At 42.5% G+C, this 18,280-nt stretch overlaps 1 protein-coding gene across 1 annotated transcript in view; it reads right to left on the reverse strand.

Annotated features, from left to right (window-relative positions):
* The window catches only part of sorl1 (sortilin-related receptor, L(DLR class) A repeats containing), a 51,225-nt gene extending 35,825 nt beyond the window's left edge, over nucleotides 1-15,400 (reverse strand). Inside the window, exons 1-6 of the mRNA XM_028966593.1 lie at nucleotides 15,122-15,400; nucleotides 10,839-10,955; nucleotides 10,040-10,168; nucleotides 7,711-7,872; nucleotides 7,180-7,247; nucleotides 5,816-5,996 (exon numbers count right to left, since the gene is read on the reverse strand). Coding sequence (XP_028822426.1) covers nucleotides 5,816-5,996; nucleotides 7,180-7,247; nucleotides 7,711-7,872; nucleotides 10,040-10,168; nucleotides 10,839-10,955; nucleotides 15,122-15,382 — 918 coding nt within the window. The 5' untranslated portion in view covers nucleotides 15,383-15,400. The remainder of the gene's footprint in view (nucleotides 1-5,815; nucleotides 5,997-7,179; nucleotides 7,248-7,710; nucleotides 7,873-10,039; nucleotides 10,169-10,838; nucleotides 10,956-15,121) is intronic.
* Between the last annotated feature and the right edge of the window lie 2,880 nt (nucleotides 15,401-18,280).

The raw sequence follows: 18,280 nt of genomic DNA on the forward strand, positions 1-18,280 counted from the left end.
CGGACGACAGGCAAATTGCAGTGGGTACAGGGTGGAGGGCAACAGGGTCTTCATATGTTTCATGACCAGCCTCTTGGAAGCACTTCATCAAGATGGGTGTAAGTGGTAGTCATTGAGACACGATGGAACAATGGCGGGGCTCAGTGAAATGTTGAAGATGTCGGTGAGAACATCTTCCAGCTGGTCTGCGCAGCACCTGAACTCTGGAAGGAGGGTTGGATTTGGAGGGTTGGATGGCAGAAATGGCTTCTGCCAGTACACACTGAGTGAACTGATGATTCTGAGTTGTTTGTGTGTGTGAGTGCCCTGCGGTGGACAGTCCCGGGATGGACTCCAGCAGCCACGACCCTGAGTAGAACTAAGCGGTTATGGATAGTGAGTGAGTGATGCAGGTTAAGTAACCACAATTACTGTGAGGGGATGGTTTTCTTAGTTCTGGTGAGTGTTCATCCATGTTATTGGGTTTACTACCATACGGCAATATAATGTCTCATCAATATTAATATATGGTAGATCTATGAACTAGAATATATAGTATTTATTTTCATAACATTGTGCAATTATCTTCACATCTTTAAATCACCAAAAGCCCTCTATGGTCATATTAAGAGACTCTCTAGACTGCACCCTATTAATAACCTATTTATGATGTCTCCCTGTGATGCAGGTTAAGTAACCACAATTACTGTGAGGGGATGGTTTTCTTAGTTCTGGTGAGTGTTCATCCATGTTATTGGGTTTACTACCATACGGCAATATAATGTCTCATCAATATTAATATATGGTAGATCTATGAACTAGAATATATAGTATTTATTTTCATAACATTGTGCAATTATCTTCACATCTTTAAATCACCAAAAGCCCTCTATGGTCATATTAAGAGACTCTCTAGACTGCACCCTATTAATAACCTATTTATGATGTCTCCCTGATTGGCTGGTCTGGCAACAAAAATCACAAAGCAAATTAACAATTTAGCTGCACAACTCCACTTAATTCCGCGGTATTCTGAATGGTGGTTGATTCTTTCCAACAACAACCTGCTAGCCGTTCTGCTCAGCCTCCAGAGTATATTTTACCCAGACCTTCACAGCCCTGTTAACCAGGTTGATTTATGTAGTTTGGTCTCCAGGCACTGAAGACAGGGCCAATCAGGAAGCCACAGGCCACAAGGATTAGGGGGAGAACAGGCCTGGACCACACATCCAGAGATTTTTAAGGGATGGTCCAGACGTCTTTCAGAGGGAACAACACCTCTGCTGTGTATTGCATCTAAACTGAATGAATGAACATGAATCTGTCTACAGGCTAGACTCCGCTGCTGCTGTGGCCTGTTCTGTTAAAAATATATGTATGTTCATTGTGCCTCTTTTTTGCAAATGTAAAACAGGAGCCACGTCGTCTGGTTTCACTGCATACATTTTTATAAGGGAGATGACAAAGTTCACTTCGATTTTGACTACATGAGAAACTATTTGCAAAATGTAGTTCCCCAAGAAATCCAGTTCACAAATGCGAATGTTTATCAACATATGGATATCACGATATAAACTCAAGAAAAACGAAATCCACTTAAACCCAGTTATTCAAATTTCAACTAAATGAAAAATGTACACATATGATCATCCACAACATTATGACTAATAGTTTTATAAAACAGAGTTAATCCCAATTTTGCAGTGGGAGGTCAGTACCTGGGGGTCAGTAACAGATCCTGCGAGGTGGATCTAACTTGTTTATCAATCATCTAGAGGCCAAGTCAACACCTTGAACATTCCAATTCCACGTGCTCAGCATGCTCAAAGAACCCCGGCTGTACAGAGCAGCAGTAGGAAAATAACAATTTGAGCCAGAATGAAGTGGAAGTTTCCACAGTAATAAGTTTCCACAGTAATCTTCATTAAACCTTGAACAGTGAAGTGATTATCATTGTGAACAACAGCACAGCTCACAGTGACACAACAACATATGTTGTTTATACGTTTATACAAGTGGAACATCAATGTAATAAGAAATGTCATAAGTCATTTTTTTTTCTGCAGCTATATTTTGTTTGAACGTGTGAATTAAATATTTTTTTATTAAATGAAATGTTATAGACCATTGTAGTGTGTGTGTGTGTGTGTGTGTGTGTCCTCTGCTTTTAACCAAGGTGATGGGGACAGTGGTGGCCTAGCGGTTAAGGAAGCGGCCCAATAATCAGAAGGTTGCCGCAAAGCACCGTCCCCACACACTGCTCCCCGGGGCGCCTGTCATGGCTGCCCACTGCTCACCAAGGGTGATGGTTAAAAGCAGAGGACACATTTTATGTGCACCGTCTGCTGTGCTGCATTATTTCACAATGACTTCACTTTCACTTGGTAAGCAGTTGGCAGCCATGACAGGCTCCCGGCGAGCACCGTGTGGGGGCGGTACTTTGCTCAGTGGCAGCTGAGTTCAGGACTCGAACCAGCAACCTTGATTGCGGGTCCGTTTCCTTACCCGCTTGGCCACCATGTATAGTATAATGAATGTCAAGGCAGTGAACATTATAGTAAAAGAAACACTATATTTCCACTGATCAAAACTAAATCAACGTTTGTTGAAAGCAATGTTCATGCAACAACCTTTTTTTAACAATAAGTACACACTTTGTAAACTGTATGCCCTGCCGCTAGTAACACACATCACAGAAGCGTTCTGCGATCAAATGTCATTTACCTAATGTAACTAATGTCGATCCTTTTATGAAAAGTAAAAGAATTTCTAAATGTCCTGCAGGAGTGCTAAAAGCAGGCCCGAGAAACAAACAGAACACACACTCTGTTGGCAGCATTGCTGTGTTTTATATGCTGCGTGGTTTGGATTGGATTTTTCACTGCACATCCAGGGTGTAGAATACATTGCTCTCCCAGTAGTTAACCCCGCTGGCATAGTAACCCTAAATCAGAACAGTCGTGGGGTGGGTGCTGGGTGCGGCAAAGAGAGGACAGACGTGAAACTGGTATCTTTCGGTGAAGCATTCCGGCTAGAAACGTACATAATGGTTGTGTTGTGAGTATGTAAGACCGACTGATCTGTGAAATACATAAGCAGCCTTGGCAGCATCATCCTGTTAGCGCAAATAAAAGTTGGAACTTGTGAATAGCGGGAGGCACATTAATCTTGGAAACAAGAGACGCAGTGTGCTGGCAGCCACCCACCGTCCCGGCAGCCTGGAAAGGACGCTCACATGCTTGAATGCTAAATCAGAGTACAGTGCCTGAAGTTCTGACTTCCTCAATTCAAATAACAGAAAGACAATCCATCTGCATCCATGTATTGCTCCAATTTGTCCTAATCCTAATTAATGAGTAAATAATTTTCCTCAGTCTGAAAAAGAAATGACAAACTACAAAAACCTTACGGTAACGTCTATGGATGTGCATGCCTCTGAATCGCTTAATGTCTGCAGTTACTGCAGGAAAGGCAGCAGAACGGCGCGGGGACAGTAAAGGAGAAACCGGAGAAAACTGGAGCTCTCCAATCAGTGAGCTGCATTCCGATTCCACGTGCTCAGCATGCTCAAAGAACCCCGGCTGTAAAGCAGAAGGAAAATCACAATTTGAGCCAGAATGAAGTGGAACTTTAAGTTTCCACAGTTATTCTTCATTACACCAAACATGCCAGGCTGACCAGATTGGACTGGGACTAGCAATAGACGAGGGCTGCAACAAGTAAATCCACAAAAAGATCTAACAATTGGAAAAGTGGCGGCCTACACTACACTTGGTTGCATTTGTTTTACATCTAAATTTAACTTTTGAACTCAAATTAATGTAAAAATAAATCCAACTCACGGATTAACTGACTGGCTGAACTTGTGCAGCACCCTAAAAGAAACAGTGTGTTGGGTGTGTTCTCTAATGCCAAATTTACTAGCTCTCCACTCCACCAGAATGAGGAAGCGGTCGTCAATCATACCTACAGATTTCAACATAAGGTTTGTTTAACTTCATGGTGTCAGAAATTATTACATACCTGGGTGGGTACTACTTAGTACCTCCAGACTAAGACACAGATATCTAGCAAGTGGTTTCTGTAAATCCAGCAAAACTCAAGTCCCAGGGAAATTGGGCCATAACTCTTCATGATCTTTTTATTAGACTTATAAAACACCACTATCACACTCATCTGACAATACATTTGTTTGTTTGTTTTTTCCAATCGTCCACATATAAGAGACTTATACATAATCATAAGGCATGAGTCAACAAGTGGAGAGCTACAAGTACCTTGGTGTTCACCTGAACAATAAACTGGACTGGACTCATAACACTAATGCACTTTATAAAAAAGGGCAGAGCAGGATGTACCAGCTGCGCAGGCTCAGGTCTTTTGGAGTACAGGGGCCACTCCTAAAGACTGATCAGGAGGGCCAGCTCTGTTCTAGGATGCCCTCTGGACCCAGTGGAGGTGGTGAGTGACAGGAGAATGGTGGCTAAGCTGTCATTCCTGTTAGACAACATCTCCCACCCCATGCAGGAAACTCTGACAGCACTGAGCAGCTCCTTCAGTGGCGGGCTACTGCACCCACAATGTGGGAAGGAGAGTTTCAGAAGGTCTTTTCTTCCAACTCCTATCAGACTCTATAACATAGACCTCACAGCTGACCACACATACACAGACAAACACACACACTTTGGCACATTCTGTTAAATTGTTAACTGTTTAAATTGTACATTTGTACATATATACAGACAGATACATAATTATCTTATTTTTGTGATGCTATTACCTCTGTTTATGCTGCTATTACCTTCTGCTTCTGTCCACTTTCTGCCGTGACAAGTGCAATTTCCCACTTGAGGGACTAATAAAGGCTTATCTTATCTTTTCTTATCTTATCTTATCTAACAAGCCTCATGTATTTCTCATCTCCTCACCAATCACAGGCAAACACCCAATTTCACACACAAACATCACCATCTTTCAAATAAAGAGCTGAACCAGAGCCTGTCTGCTCCTGCAGGCATCATAAGTCTTAAGTCCAGTCACCGTGGCAGCAGGTGTGAAGTAGGCTGTTGAAATTAATCCCATAATCGATGCCTTGTGATGCAGACATGGATGATTCTGCATCGATGCAGTGCAGAGCATAACCGATTACCATAATGCCGTTGCTTGGTGATACTCTGTAATTCTGGTACTCTGAAATTCTTAGTATGGCACTGCTCCCGGTAGGAGTAAGGCCTCGTCCACACGAATGTTCGAAATGGACGTCCTGTAAACCTCATATGTGTTTTTGCTGCGTTTGTAGCTGCATATGATTTGCATTTCGCTGCCGTTCAATTGACGCTGTTTAATGTTCAGCAAGATTTTGGTAGAAATTGACAGTAAGAAAAACGCAGCATGCACCGTTATTTGACGCCATCCGAAAGTGCAGGAGACCAAACGCTTGTACTGAACGCCTGTGTGGATGCTTTGCTTTGTGGCTATGAGCAGAAAAAATGTCACCGTTCTGTCCATGCTCACCTGACGCCACCAATGGTGGAAAAGCGAATGTGAATGAGGTCTTAAATCTGATGATATAGTGATGTAGAAAACATGACGGGATGCATCGTGATTGTAATAAAATGTTGGAATGATCGTAATCGAATCAAATCATGAGACCAGTGAAGCTTCACACCTGTAGTGTGAAAGTGTAACAGAGTTCACAGAGACTGGGCACCACAGACCTTGGTGCTAATTGGAGAGTTTCAAATTACCATGCAGACTAAATATGTAAATGAATTACAGTCTGCATTTCCCCAGCTGGCCATGAAAGCAGAATTTAGATGGTGCCAGAGAAACATACCCTGCTGGTGGTGGCAAACATGTACTTGTCCCGTAGCTGGAAACTGTCAACCTGCTCCAGGATGACGTGGCGGTTCAGCTTGCTCTGGAAGAAGTCGGTGCTGCTGAGGATACTTGAGACTCCCTGGGGCTTGTGCCTCTGCAGCAGGACAGTGGTCGGGCTGTCGTGAGGCTCCACACCCCTGTCACAACACAGAAATTAATGAAGCCCAAGCCAAGGCCAGCATGCACACTGTAGCGGGTCGATAACTGATTGTGAGGTAACTGCAGAGGACGGCGGTTTAAGTAAATCTGCAACAGCAACCAGTGTCAGTGACATCAGTGATGACCCACAATGCTGAATCTCATTCACTCCGATACAGACGCCTATACACACATATCTGTCTGGCTTCAACTTGAGTGAGACGAAGAACAAATAAAATTATAATATATATAAGAAAGTATAATAGCATCGATATATTAAATGTAATCGAAATTTTGGAAAATGATAAGAAAATTCATTTAGCAATAACCCCAGTGCTAAGAGCATGTTTTTCTTTTCTGTTTTAACCATAAAAGTCGGTTCCTTCACAGCCTGAAACCCTCATGAATGCAAATTCACTCCAGTCTAAATGTTAAATCTATGTTTTAGATGGGGTTTACAATTCTTGTCCTTCCTTTATCAGCCTTCCCACTGAGTGTTCTGCCATCAGCTCATTCTATTCAACAGAAAACAGTTTGAACTGGTAAAGCGCGCACACACACACACACACACACACACACACAAAAGAAACCTTTCAGTGCAGCTAAAACAAAAGAATTCAGAGCAGAGGAAATCTGTGGTCTCCAACCCTTACACACCTCAAGCTATACCCATACTTTCTCTCGCTCACACACACACTACAATGGACATTTCATTTAATAAAAAAATATTTCATTCACACTTTCAAACAAAATATAGCGGCAGAAAAAAAAGACTTATGACATTTCTTATTACATTGATGTTCCACTTGTACAAACGTGTGACATATGTCATCTAAAATCTATAGAGAAATAGAAATTGGAAATAAATATGGTGAGAAGACTGGTCAAAAATGAATACTAGATGGCCGTGATCCCTCGGGGGGCGCTGCATTAAAAACGGGCAAGACGGGCCCATTAGCTCAGGAACACTCCCAGAAATCACAGTTTGCGGCGCCACCCACAAATACAGGTTAAGATTTGCTAAGAAGAAGCCATATGTGTCACTGACCCATCAAATTCATAATGAGCTAATATTTTTATATGCCTCACTCTAAACATTGAATTTGTTTTCACGTTGTGTTGTAATTGTATGTTTATTTTACACATGCATGCACACACCTATACATCCTCAAACAAGCTTACCAAAAGTAGGCCTTCACATGCTCCTGAATTAACACCCAGCTCTCTCCAAAATCATCTGACTTCCACAGCTGAGGAGGGAAGGAGAAAGTGAGATAAATCTATCCTGAGGGGAAAACTCTCACAGTCTGATGAAATTCCAAACAACTGGAACACTGTTCAACAGCAGCGACTTTCTTTTCCTTTTGCCAGACACCCAGGCTCTGCTTAATCTCCATATCCAGCACAAAAACAAGCAGTCACGTGAAAAGCCTTGGCCAACCTTTTTATTGCTAAAGGATAAAAAAATGTCACTGTAATAACACCGCGGCCAGACAGATTTTTACATTTTTAATGTGAAGGGTATATCTGACTGACAAAAGTGACATTTTTCTCATGTTTCGGGTGGCTGATCCAGGTCCAGGTGCTGTTTGCGATCCGATTTCCGAAACAAAGCCCTTCCCGGAACAGGTCAGACATGAGGCTAAAGTTACCATGGTGATCCGAGGTCGGATCACGCCCCGCACTCTATGCTCTCCATCACATTTGATCTACCTGTTTGTTGGGGTGCGAGCTGTCGTAGCCAAGCACCAGGTTGGGTTGGGTGCTGTGCAACAGCATGTCCCCAGGGAGGAATGGCAGCGGGAAGCCCTTCACTGTCCTGCAGAAGTCGGTGGTGCTCCAGACGTATTTGTTAGTGGTGTCAGTGAACAGGTACTGCAGAAATAAAATGGCAAAAGCACAGAGAATAAATGAGGGCGCTGCACCCTTGCCACTATTCCACTGCTGAGGCATTCAAAAAAGGTGTAATGAGGAAGAGAATTTGAAAATAAGAGGTGAATAAATCAACCTCTGACCTGTGGAGCCCCACACTGCTGCACATCTGGAACAGCAGCTGGCTTACTGTGACGTGAAAACGACATATTTGCCAGGTGTCTGCCACCTGATCAGTATCTCTGCAGAAAATGAGGTCAGCTGCAGAGTACTCCGCAGTACTCTGAGCTCTCATCTTCAAAGTGATCTTGGGAGTGCGCAGGTCATTGTTACTCTAATATTGCTGCACACGGTAATAGAGTAGTATTCCGAACCGGGATTCGCAGTGCCACTGAGGTACCACTGAGCAAAGCGCCATCCCCTTACACTGCTCCCTGGGTGCAGTGATGGGCTAAAAGCAGATTACACATTTCAGAGGACACACTTCATTTTCACAAATAATGATTCACAACTAAATTAATATTTGTTTCATACTGTACTTGGAAATGGGGCTGGCTTGAGTCTAATGTTGGCTAAATACCACAAACGTGTTTATTCACTTGTCATTATGCAAGATTAATCATTTAGTGCATCAGTCCTACAACAGCAAATAATTCTGCTCCTTCCTGCACTTCCAGCAAACATCTCTCCCTCTGGAAGCACCGCAATGCCATAAGGAACACCACTGTTGTGATGCAAAAACAAAAACACTGGCCACCTATAATGTGACCTATAGCATGTACAACTGAAAAACAATAATTTATTTAGTTTTTATTAACATTGCTTCTTAAAATGTCAGGGAAATTGCAACTTATCACACTGAGCCACAGACTCACTGTAAAGGAATTAAGCTAAATGGACGGACGTGGGAGATTCCTGCTGCACGTTTAGCTGCTGGTTATGGTCTATCGGGACCTGCCCACATTAACTTGGACTTGGACTTGAGATGAGTAGCGCAACATTGTCAACATTAAATCAAACATTGGTTGGTGTGATTGGCTGTAAACTCTGTGTCATGGGCTTAAAAAGTAGCATATTTAACACCGTAACTGAACACCACCCTCACAATTCCACCACTTATTTTGTTTCATAACTACACCTCATTATTTCAATCAACAAAATTAAAAGTATGTCTATAGGTATCAAATGCGATTTCTACTCTGGCAACAACAAGCAAGTCAAAGCACACTTGGCAGACCTACAGCATCCGACATTTTCTCCTTCCTCATGGTGTTGCGGTAATACACTATAATCAACTTGTTATCACTAGTGTAAATCAACCTCTCCTACATCTCACTCCCACTTCAATACAGTTTCTATTGGTTGCGCAATAAACCAAACTCAACTTTCACTGCTGTGTTTGCAGACGCTCGCAAAGAACTGATTTGCTGCGCAGCTGCACATCACTTGTCGCATCCCATTGAAAATGCAAGCTTGACTAAAGCCCCATTTCCAGCTACAGGAACGGGGTACGGGAACCCCAAAATGTGATACTGCTTCACTGTGGGTGTGGTATTCTTTGGATGAACAAAAGCTCCTTCAGTGTAGCTGTAGGTCTCTTGGCAGCCTCCCTCAAATTTTCATAAATTTTAAAGGAACATCCAGATCTTGGCAACATCACTGTTGTCCCAACTTTTTAATGACTGCCCTTACTGTATTCCATGGTATATTCATTGTTATGGATTTTTTGGTAACCTGCACCCGACTGATACATTTTAAAAATGAGATCCTTCTGATGCAATGTAAGCTTTCTGTGAACCTTTCCTCTCTGCAGAATTTAATGCTATATATAAATGACACCACATGCAGCTTTTTTACCACTGGGTACTGGATGTTACCCAGTGACAAACCTGTTGGGTTCTCTATTTGCAATATTTGAGCAATGGAGGTAATGTAGCCAATTTCAATGAACCGTACCAAGGCTGATAAAGCTGGGGAAAAAATCAGGGTGCATTCTGATGACTTCATAAAATTCTATATCAATGCTGTAAACACAGTACACACATACTTATGGTCAACTATAACTGTTTCTCACTTCAGACGGCAACAACTTCTTTCAGAAATTTCAGGAGCATGTTTGGCATAAAATAAAGTGAAAAAAAAAGTGGGGGAAAAAATGTCTGCCACTTACCCTCTTGTTGTCAGCTGGGCTGTGGTAGAACTGAGAGATGATCTGCTTTTTATTCTCCTGACCCACTGGCAACTGAAACCTCTCAGAGATGTGTGTGAATGTTGTTCCATAGTCATAGGACACATAAACCTAGAGCAAGATGAGATACACCACAAAATCAAAAATATTTCAAAAATAATCAAAATAAATAAATAAATCGCCCACTCCTCCCTAGTATATTTTTATCCCTTAATCTATTTTATGTTATTTGCCATGGGATTAATGCTTTTTCTTGCATTCACACAGGAATCAATGGCTTTAGTACTGGATTACACATTCTGACCGGACACTTGTCACACAACAATGTTTTTCTCTTGGCCTACGCACATGGGAGCCAGAACGGTTATCTTTAAAAAGAGGTTCCAGAACGAATTTCTCTTTTCCACATATCTTTTGGATGACAAAGCGTTTTCTTTTTGTGAACCTATAACCCCAAATGAGTTACACATACATCAATGGCAGATAAAACGACCATAATTGTGCTGCAGCAGCTCCAAAGATTTTCTTGTGTGGAAGGGGCCTTAATTTTTTTTTTTCTGGAGCACCTTTTGAACTGTAGTAAGACTGTGCATGTGGCCTGCCCACTTTTACTTAAATGGCCAGATTAAAAAATGAATAAATTATCGATTTATGTTTAAAATGATCTTTTCTTACCACATCAGGAATGATAAAAGCTGATTGATCCAAATATCAGTTAAACTTCCCAAAAGTTAAAATAGTTTGTTTTGTGTCCTACACAGAATATAGCTTCGGGACTTACCGAGCTGCTTTTGGGGTCGGTGGCACCAACACTGTCCCTGGCCAAAGCCACAATGACATTACTCTTCTCCCCAGCCCAGTGCACAACCATCTGGTTATGAGAATCATTGAGGTTGGCCTGTGAAGTCAAAAAAATGAAGCTGATTAAAATTTAAGAAATAAACAATTTAGCTTTTTACAATTAAACCTTTCAAGTAGTGCTGCACGATTAATCTAATCGCAATCGTAATCGCGATTTCAGTCTGTGCGATTACATGAACGCAAAAAGCTGCGATTTAAATTATTAGTACATGGATTGGATCGGATATGTTGCCGATCCATTCTCTCATTCTCTCAAAGTTTGCGAGCTGACTGAAGTCTCACATCTCACGTCTCACATCACGGATGTGACGTGTTTGGTCACATGACTTTCGATTCGGAGACATGGTACGTCAACGTCGCCGCCATATTGCGATAGGCATATACATGTCTATGGAGAGAAGTGCATAAAAATGCTTCACTCTTGTGCTGCTTGGGGCTGTACAAACCGCTGTATGCTCCAAACCACATCCCGGGGGATTACATTTCATAGGTAAGGCTGGACAATTACATTATAAAATCCCCGTTTTATAAGTCTTAACCTTAGCTAAGCTAGGCTAAGCTAGCGAAGCTATGCATTCCTGTGTTCAAGTCAGCCTCCAAACAACGTTTTGGTTAAACGTAGGCATTAACTATTTAGACTGTTCTTAGCAGTTTAGTTAACTTTTCTCAGACTTTGAAGGTTTCCTAAAGAAATTCACCTCAGTTTACAAATCTTAACAGTAATGTAAAAGAGTTTTTGTGATTTATTTAATTTTGCAGAATATTGTATTTTTAAAGCACCTGGCATTTCAAGTTGTTATAAGTAGTTTTTTCACTATTAGTATGTGTCTTTTCATTGATGTACAAGCAAGTGTCCTTTATCACATCGCAATCGCATATCGCAATATTGATCTCAATAATCGCAATATGTCTTTTTCCCCAAATCGTGCAGCCCTACTTTCAAGTGTAAACCACGTGCAGCGGTCATATCTGTTTTCGGAAGACTGATTATTAAAAGCAGCTGTTATAAGTTGTAGCTGGTGTTTGAAATGTGTTTAAAATACATATCATTAATTACTGTTCAGATAAATGGGTTAATCCAGGACTATAAAGGTTGGATTATATTAAACATGACCGTATATGGCTTGAAAAAGTGCCTATGACAACACAGATGTTTTGCGTCCCAGTAGGGTTTCATTTCTAAAAGCGTGTTAGCTTTTTGCCGATAGGAGCCATACAGATAATTATGTCATGAGACTTTTTCAGCAAAAAACAAACTGCACATGATGTTAGCTTTTGAACCACAAAAACTGTACATGGCAATGCAGGAACCGGGAGAAACACGTTTCAGTAAAATGGGCTCGGCTGGTTTGTGTTGATCAATACCACTACGGGCGTTCTCTATGCAAGTCAGTTAGTGTGTATAAAAAGCACAAAAATTTTGATAGGATATGGATTTTGGATTAGAGAATATGACCAGCACCGGACTAGCATCTGACAGATTTGGAACATTCCTGACTGTTTAAACTGCTAAATAAAGAAAACATTCAAACATTCCGCACTTCAAACCAGGATTAGCTTAATTTCAGATCAAAAAAATGAAGAAAAAAACATTTCTTTGATTTCCTTTGTTGTTCAGAAATCTGCTTAATGTCAGTAATTGACGCCGCCACAGACTCTGGTGAATTATCCATCCCTTCAGCAACACACAATCTCTCACACACACAACCTGCAGCAGTGTGTGTGTGTGTATTATTCAAGAGAGAGAGAGTGAGAGACAAGAGAGGGGTCATGTGAACGACTGCCGCAAGTCTCTTGCTGTTCTTTGCCACTGGACTGAAACAATGACATCATCGCTGCGGCACCAGCCTGGTGGTCATCACTCACTCTCTCACACTCACACACACACACACACACACACACACGTATCCCGCCACATTCCAGAGCAGCAGATATCCCGTAGCCCTGTGAATCTTGCTCACTTGGATAAATTATTGAGCCACCGTAAATGCGCACAACCCCTCAAAACGGAGCAGGAGGGGTGGGCTACCCACCACGCACTCGTTTCACCAGCAGTTGCCTCAGATCGCTGATATTCCTGGTCCTGCTCAAACAAACGCTTCCACGATCAATCAGTCCGTTGACTTATTTCTGCTAACGAATTGATCCAGTGAATCAACACTGCTTCCCTGCACAATGACACTCACCATTATGTGTGCTAAGCTGGTTAAATAAATGTTTTATTAAAAATCTCAATCTCTGAAAACGAAACAGGACATTTACACAAACCAACAACCTTCCCAATGAAAGCCTACTGTGAAATTCGGCCAATTTTATGACAAGTGTTTTGTCAAGTGCCAAGTTGGTCCCAAAGTATTCACAGTGCTCCAGAACTCATCATCATAATCATCTATTTTGTAATTCCTGACAGCTCGACGCATATTTAACAGGTCCAGGCCAGATCTAAGGCGTGGTCACACAGTCCTTGTGACTCTCACAGCGAACAGTGGGCGAGGATTTTAAACAGGTTGAGTCAGACTGATTCCGGCAAGCTCCGCCCCTCATCCCACGCCTCGTTTATGAGTTCCCTTCCCGACCGCTGAATCAGTGGATGGGCTGCAGACATCTTTTCAGCAGAAAGTAAACTGCACGGTCCCCACAGAGCCCCAGATCTCAGATGGAAACTGATGCAGGGAGCGCTGCTGAGATGGCTGAAAAGACAGATTAAGAGTCGCTTTATTGGATGATGTCAGATCAATGCCACATCCAAGATGCTTCTTGCCTGTGAATCTCAATAATCAGTTACACAAGTCGATTTAATACAGATGCTCGTAAAGAAGGGAAACTCTTTAGTTTGGCTCTGGTTGCCTGTACTGTCTTGGCTCTAGAGCTCTTGTAAAAATGTACCCATCTGAGTAAAAAGTTGTGCAACGCAGAGCGCAGCCTCAGGTAAAAACCCATCGCCACGGCGACAGCAGACCAACGGCGGAGAATTAGAGACACAAACAGCCTGTAGAATAGCAGAATGGCACTTACTTCCCTTACAAGCAGCATACCAAATATATGCGTGGAGATAAAGACAGACTACTTTGCCTTTTAATTAGTTTGCATCAAATATGGGAAAAGTTTCGAAATTGCTTATTGTGGCCTCAGCTTTTACATGCAACTCTGATTCGATTGTATCAATATTTGTTACAATTTCTAAAGACCCGTCTTTAGTTTCTTTTAAGAAGTCTAAATGTTGCATGTGATCCGGCGATCAAATGAACTATAACGTACACAAATGCTTATTGTTTTTTTGCTCTGAGCAGGCAGGTTCAGGTCACCGAGTAGTTTGTGTCTTGGACCGTCCCTGGACACTAAGTTCGGGGTTGTCCTGAATTTGAGGATATTTCTCTATGTCTTCTGAACGACATCAGGACAACAGCAAAAAACGAGCTGTCACTCACACACACACACACAGAATATCCAGACACGAGTGGACATTTTCACCTAAAACCAACACACTTATCGTAGCTGGAATTTAGCCAGATCGAGCGGAAATCAGCGGGAAGAAGTTCCGGGATGGATGTTCCCGGCAGCCACGCCACCACCACCATGTACTGTGTGTGTGTGGTAAACAGGGTAAACAGTGTGTGTGTCTGTGTGTGTCTGTCTGTCTCTGTCTGTCTGTCTGTGTCCGTCCGTCCATCCGTCCGTCCGTGTGTGCGCGTGTCTGCATCTGTTCGTCCGTGTGTGTGTGTCTGCATCCATTTGTCCGTCCATCCCTGTGTGTATGTGTATGAGTGTATGTCTGCGTGCGTCCGTCCGTCTGTGTCTACGTCTGTCTGTGCGTGTGTGTGCGTCCATCCGTCCGTGTGTGTGTCCGTCCGTGTGTGTGTGTGTGTGTGTCTGTGTCCGTCCTTCCATCCATGTCTGCATCCGTCCATTCATGTGTGTGTGTGTGTGTGTGTCTGCATCCGTCTGTGTGTGTGTGTCCGTCTGTGTGTGTGTGTGTGTGTGTGTGTATGCGTGCGTGCGTTAAACAGGGTAAACAGGGTAAACAAGGTGTGTGTGTGTGTGTGTGTGTGTGTGTGTGTGTGTGTGTTGTGGTAAACAGGTTAAACAGGGAGCAGGTCTCTAGTCCTGACAGGGTGGGTTTAGAGTTGGTCCCAGATTCTACCGACGCACAAGCGGACACCAGTAACTGGATCATCTCTTCCCACCATCGAGCCCCGTCCTTACCCGTCCGTACACCTTCGGTACCGGTGTCTGCGCTGCGCTGCGCCGCTGTCGGTGCGGATGCGCCCCGCGGTCCCTCTCCTCCGCCGCGGTCCCCTCCTCCGCCGTCACCACGGAAAAGCCGCGGTCCTGCGGCAGCACGAAGCCCGGGCTCCGGGACACGCGGAGCGCGGGGGAAAACTCCGCGGGCGCGGGAAGGAGCAGAAGGGAAACGACGAGTACGGCAGGAGACGGCATCCTCCAGCGCGTCTGCCGCGGCGCCATGTTTGTGTACGTTTGAGTGGCGCCGCGCACAGCGCCCTCTGCGGCGGACTGCGTCATTACCTCGGCATCTCCTAGCAGGCTGGAACAGCACGACCACCGCAAGGTGCGAACATGCTCTGGAGTGTCTTTTTTTCCCCTGTACCATCTATATGGTCACATATGAGTCAGCTACAATTAGTCTGGACTTCCACTAGAAAACTGTGTTCGTTGACTATTAGATTCACCGCAGCAAATTAACATCTACAATCCTACAAGGTCAGCCAAGCTGTAACTCATGCAGTTCGAGGACACTCGGGACACATTTAACAAGTAGAGTTCGAAAAGAAATGTCCTTTTTTTTTTAAATAAAACCAGCATTTAGGACTTTGTTAGTGGTTAATGTCTAAATGACCCTGAATCTTAGTTGAAGTTTAGTTTAGACCTAAAAACAGACAGGTAGAAAATACAAACAGCATTAAAAACATCCAGGAATATGATTTAACAATAATTATCACTAAATTATCTTGTTTTATATCGTGTATTATGTGTATTGTTAGCTATAAACGAGGTAAAATAATGAATGAACTGGTTGAATAGCAGGCGGTGAACCTGCTGCAGTGAACGGCGTGGAGGGTCCTGAAGCGCCGTCAGATACATCAGCACGACTCTTACCTGAAGCTCTCACTGTAACCCTGACTCGAAAAGGACAATGACAGGGAAGGGACAGCCGATGAACAGCAACAGGAGTAACGAGGTGAAAGGTTTCGTCTTTCACAGGCTAGCTTTCCTGCTAGTGCTAGCAAGAAATGTGATTTCAGGGAACGTTACCATGTTTTACTTTCAAACATTTTCAAATATTACAATGTTTGTGGTATTAATTTCAATTATTTATAACCTTGCAATTTTGTCGTCATGACACGTATTTTTCACTTTAGATCTTATGATTGGTTAAGTTAGCATTGAACCCTAGTTAGCATAGCAACATCTGTAGCATTAGTTAATATAGGGGTGTCCTGATGTACACTGAAGCATAAACATGCCCCAGATTCATCAGACTGAAGAGCCTGGTGCATACGGCCAGACTACACCAGCCAAGAAGATAAAAGCTCATGCCAACAAATCCCCATCAGCATCAGACCTAGAGTCTGTCATGGCAGGTGATGTCTCAGACATAAAAAACACTGCTGTGTCCGTGAAGATTGTAAAAATGTTTTTAACAAAAACAGTCACTGAAGTCTGATATAATGAGGCTTTACACTGCATGTGTGTGTGCGTTCTTTACTTTCAGATGCCGGTAGGAACCTGAGCGTGTTGTTCTCAAAATACTCTGATGTGTTGAGGTATTGTCAACATTCTGTATGAGAACATCTCCTTTCTTTGGAGTAATGGTGTGCGATCTGATGTTTGTGCCATTGAAACGCCTGTACAGAGAGCGAGCCACAATGGACGCCTCGCAGGTTAACGAGCTGGACAGCATTTTGCTGGAGGCAAGAGGCCTGGAGGCTCATTTGAAGGAGAAGAAGGAACTTCTGTGCCAGTCTCTGGCTGTCATCTCTGACAAATTGCAAGGATAAATATGTCCTGCATAGTTCAAATACATTTGTTGTTCTAATTTAAAGCATATTAAATGTTGATGCTTAGTTTGAGTAGTGTTTGAGAAGAAGTCATCAGAATTACTGATATTATATAACTGTATAATATCAGCATATAATTGTCTAATTTAAAATGTATTTAAATAAAATTCTAACAGCATGTCTATCTGAATTATTTTACTGTAAGTATGAGCATTGTTTTGTTATTCAAGATAATATTAATGTTGCGATATCCACCTTCCTTATTAATAGTGTTTTATGGTAAATGAAATATTAGGTAGACATTCTATGCATGTAGAGACAATCCACAGCAGAATCCATGCATCAAGAAAGGTAAGTGGAGCCAACACTTCTGCGTAAGACCACATCTGAGATGCAGAAATATGTGCTGTGGTCTGATGAGTCAGCCATGCCAATGTTTATGCAGATCAAGTCATGTTCTTCAGGCCAAAGAAGAAAAAGACAGATTGCAAATGCAGATTGTTGGCAGTCTAAAGTCGATAGCACAGTGTATTAAGGTGAAACCACCATTACTACTGAAACACACAACATGTATACATTTTGGAGCAATACAGTGGTTTGCTTTGGCACAAAATGAATGCATTTACTCAGTGAAGGCCATTTAATTTGCTGACAGGTTGGCCCCATATCCACATGCACTCCAAAGGAAGACTGTTAGGAGCAGTCCAGACTTTAATGAAACAAATATATTTAGAACAAGATATTTGGAAGACACGACAACAACTATTGACATGTGGTGAGGCAAGACGCCACCTCTAGATATGTTAAATCTTGTTCAGGGATGTGCACAAATTACAAAAGCATGGCGTGAGGGCCCAAAACACAAATTATAAACTTTTTATTTAAAAAAAACACAAAGCAGTAATTACAAAGAAGCCTTGGAGCTAATAAAAAGTGTGGACAAGAAATAATGACAAGGCCAGTCTCAAAACATGAAGTGGTGATGCCCTCTGTTGGGTGAATGGCACAAGGACATCACAATTGCTGTGGGGAAGACATTTACATTTGTGGCATTGATCAGAAGCCCTTATCCAGTCCCCCTGGAGACATTCAGGGTTAAGTGTCTTGCTCAGAGACGTAATGGTAGTAAGTGGGGTTTGAACCTGTGAATTTGTGGTCTTCTTGTTCATAGTCCCACTAGGCTACTAGCACTTCCACTTAACAAATTGGAGCAACTGGAATCCACATTCCCACTCAGTGAAAGAGAGGTGATGTAACCATGGTAAACTGTAAAAAGTGTAAGAAGCATCCCAATTGTCTTGGCCTTTGAAAGAGCACCACAATATACCATATCTTACAAACTATT

This window comes from Denticeps clupeoides, chromosome 2 (genome assembly GCF_900700375.1).
Source record: "Denticeps clupeoides chromosome 2, fDenClu1.1, whole genome shotgun sequence".
Classification (NCBI taxonomy): domain Eukaryota; kingdom Metazoa; phylum Chordata; class Actinopteri; order Clupeiformes; family Denticipitidae; genus Denticeps; species Denticeps clupeoides.